At 34.2% G+C, this 1,276-nt stretch overlaps 1 protein-coding gene across 1 annotated transcript in view; it reads left to right on the top strand.

Annotated features, from left to right (window-relative positions):
• Positions 1-6: 6 nt before the first annotated feature.
• Positions 7-1,276, top strand: part of dhps (deoxyhypusine synthase) — a 4,374-nt gene continuing 3,104 nt past the window's right edge. The window contains exon 1 of the mRNA XM_016440161.1: positions 7-160. Within this exon, the coding sequence (XP_016295647.1) occupies positions 35-160 (126 nt within the window). The 5' untranslated portion in view covers positions 7-34. The remainder of the gene's footprint in view (positions 161-1,276) is intronic.

Here is a 1,276-nt window from a genome sequence, read left to right as displayed (position 1 = left end):
GGTGTTGAAGGAGAGCATCACTCTGCCGGAGGACATGCCTCAGATTAAAGGTTATGACTTCAACCAGGGCCTGGACCACAAAGCCCTGCTGCAGTCCTTCCTCACCACGGGCTTCCAGGCCAGCAGCTTTGGCCAGGCTGTGCAGGAGGTCAATAAGATGGTGAGGGTCAGCAGACGGTTGGGGGCTTATGAAAGTGACCCATTTTTTAAACATTGAATTTTTTTGTTGTTTTTGAAAATATTTGAAAGTCTCTTATGTTCACCAAGACTGCATTTAATCAATAATACAGTTAAAACTATCATATTGTGAAATATTATTGCAACTTAAAATAACTATTGAAATATACTTTAAAATGTAAGTTATTCCTGTGGTGCAAAGCTGAATTTTTATCAATTAATTCAGTCGTCAGTGTCACGTGATCTTATTATTAGCAATATTGAAACCAGTTGTGCCACTTAATATTTTGTGGAAACTGTGATACGCTGCTGCTATTCAAAAATTTGGTAAATAGACTAACACTTTTATTCAGCAAAGGTGCAATAAATTGATCAAAAGTGACAGTAAAGATATTTATAATGTTACAAAAGATTCTACTGTTCCTCTGAACTTCTATTCATCAAAGAATCCTGAAAAAACTATCAGTTTCCACAAAAATATGAAGCAGCATAAACTGTTTTCAATATTGATAATAATAAGAGCATTAATAATTGAGCACCAGTAATAACTAATAATAAATGAGCAGAAAATCAGAATATCAGAATGATTTCTGAAGGATCATGTGACCCTGAAGACTGGAGTAATGATGCTGAAAATTCAGCTTTGATCACAGGAATAAATTACATTTTAATAAATATTAACATACTGTAGTAAAAAGTTGTTTTAAATTGTAATAATATTTCACAACTACTGTGTTTTTTTTATTAATGCAGCCTGGGTGAGCAGAAGAGACTAAAAAAAAATCGATTTGCATGGGTTGTTATTTTGTTATCTTATGCAATGACATCCTGCCTGAGTGTCCATATACTTTTTGGGGGCCACTGTAATATTCATATTTTAAGGTACATCAAATACTGATCTAATAATTTGTTTTTGTTTTATGTTAGGGAAGGAGCACTGTGTAATCTATACGTATACTACAATTCAGCACAACCTTGGCAATCAATTCTCACTTATTTCCTAATCTCAGTCTTGTAGCTATTAAAATCATCCACTAAATGGCATGACTACAAGTGTCCCAGGTCCTGCATTGATTGTTTGTGATGTTTGTGTGGTTGT

This window comes from Sinocyclocheilus anshuiensis, unplaced genomic scaffold (genome assembly GCF_001515605.1).
Source record: "Sinocyclocheilus anshuiensis isolate Anshui unplaced genomic scaffold, SAMN03320099.WGS_v1.1 scaffold383, whole genome shotgun sequence".
NCBI classification, from domain to species: domain Eukaryota; kingdom Metazoa; phylum Chordata; class Actinopteri; order Cypriniformes; family Cyprinidae; genus Sinocyclocheilus; species Sinocyclocheilus anshuiensis.
This window is presented reverse-complemented; position numbering and strand designations above follow the sequence as displayed.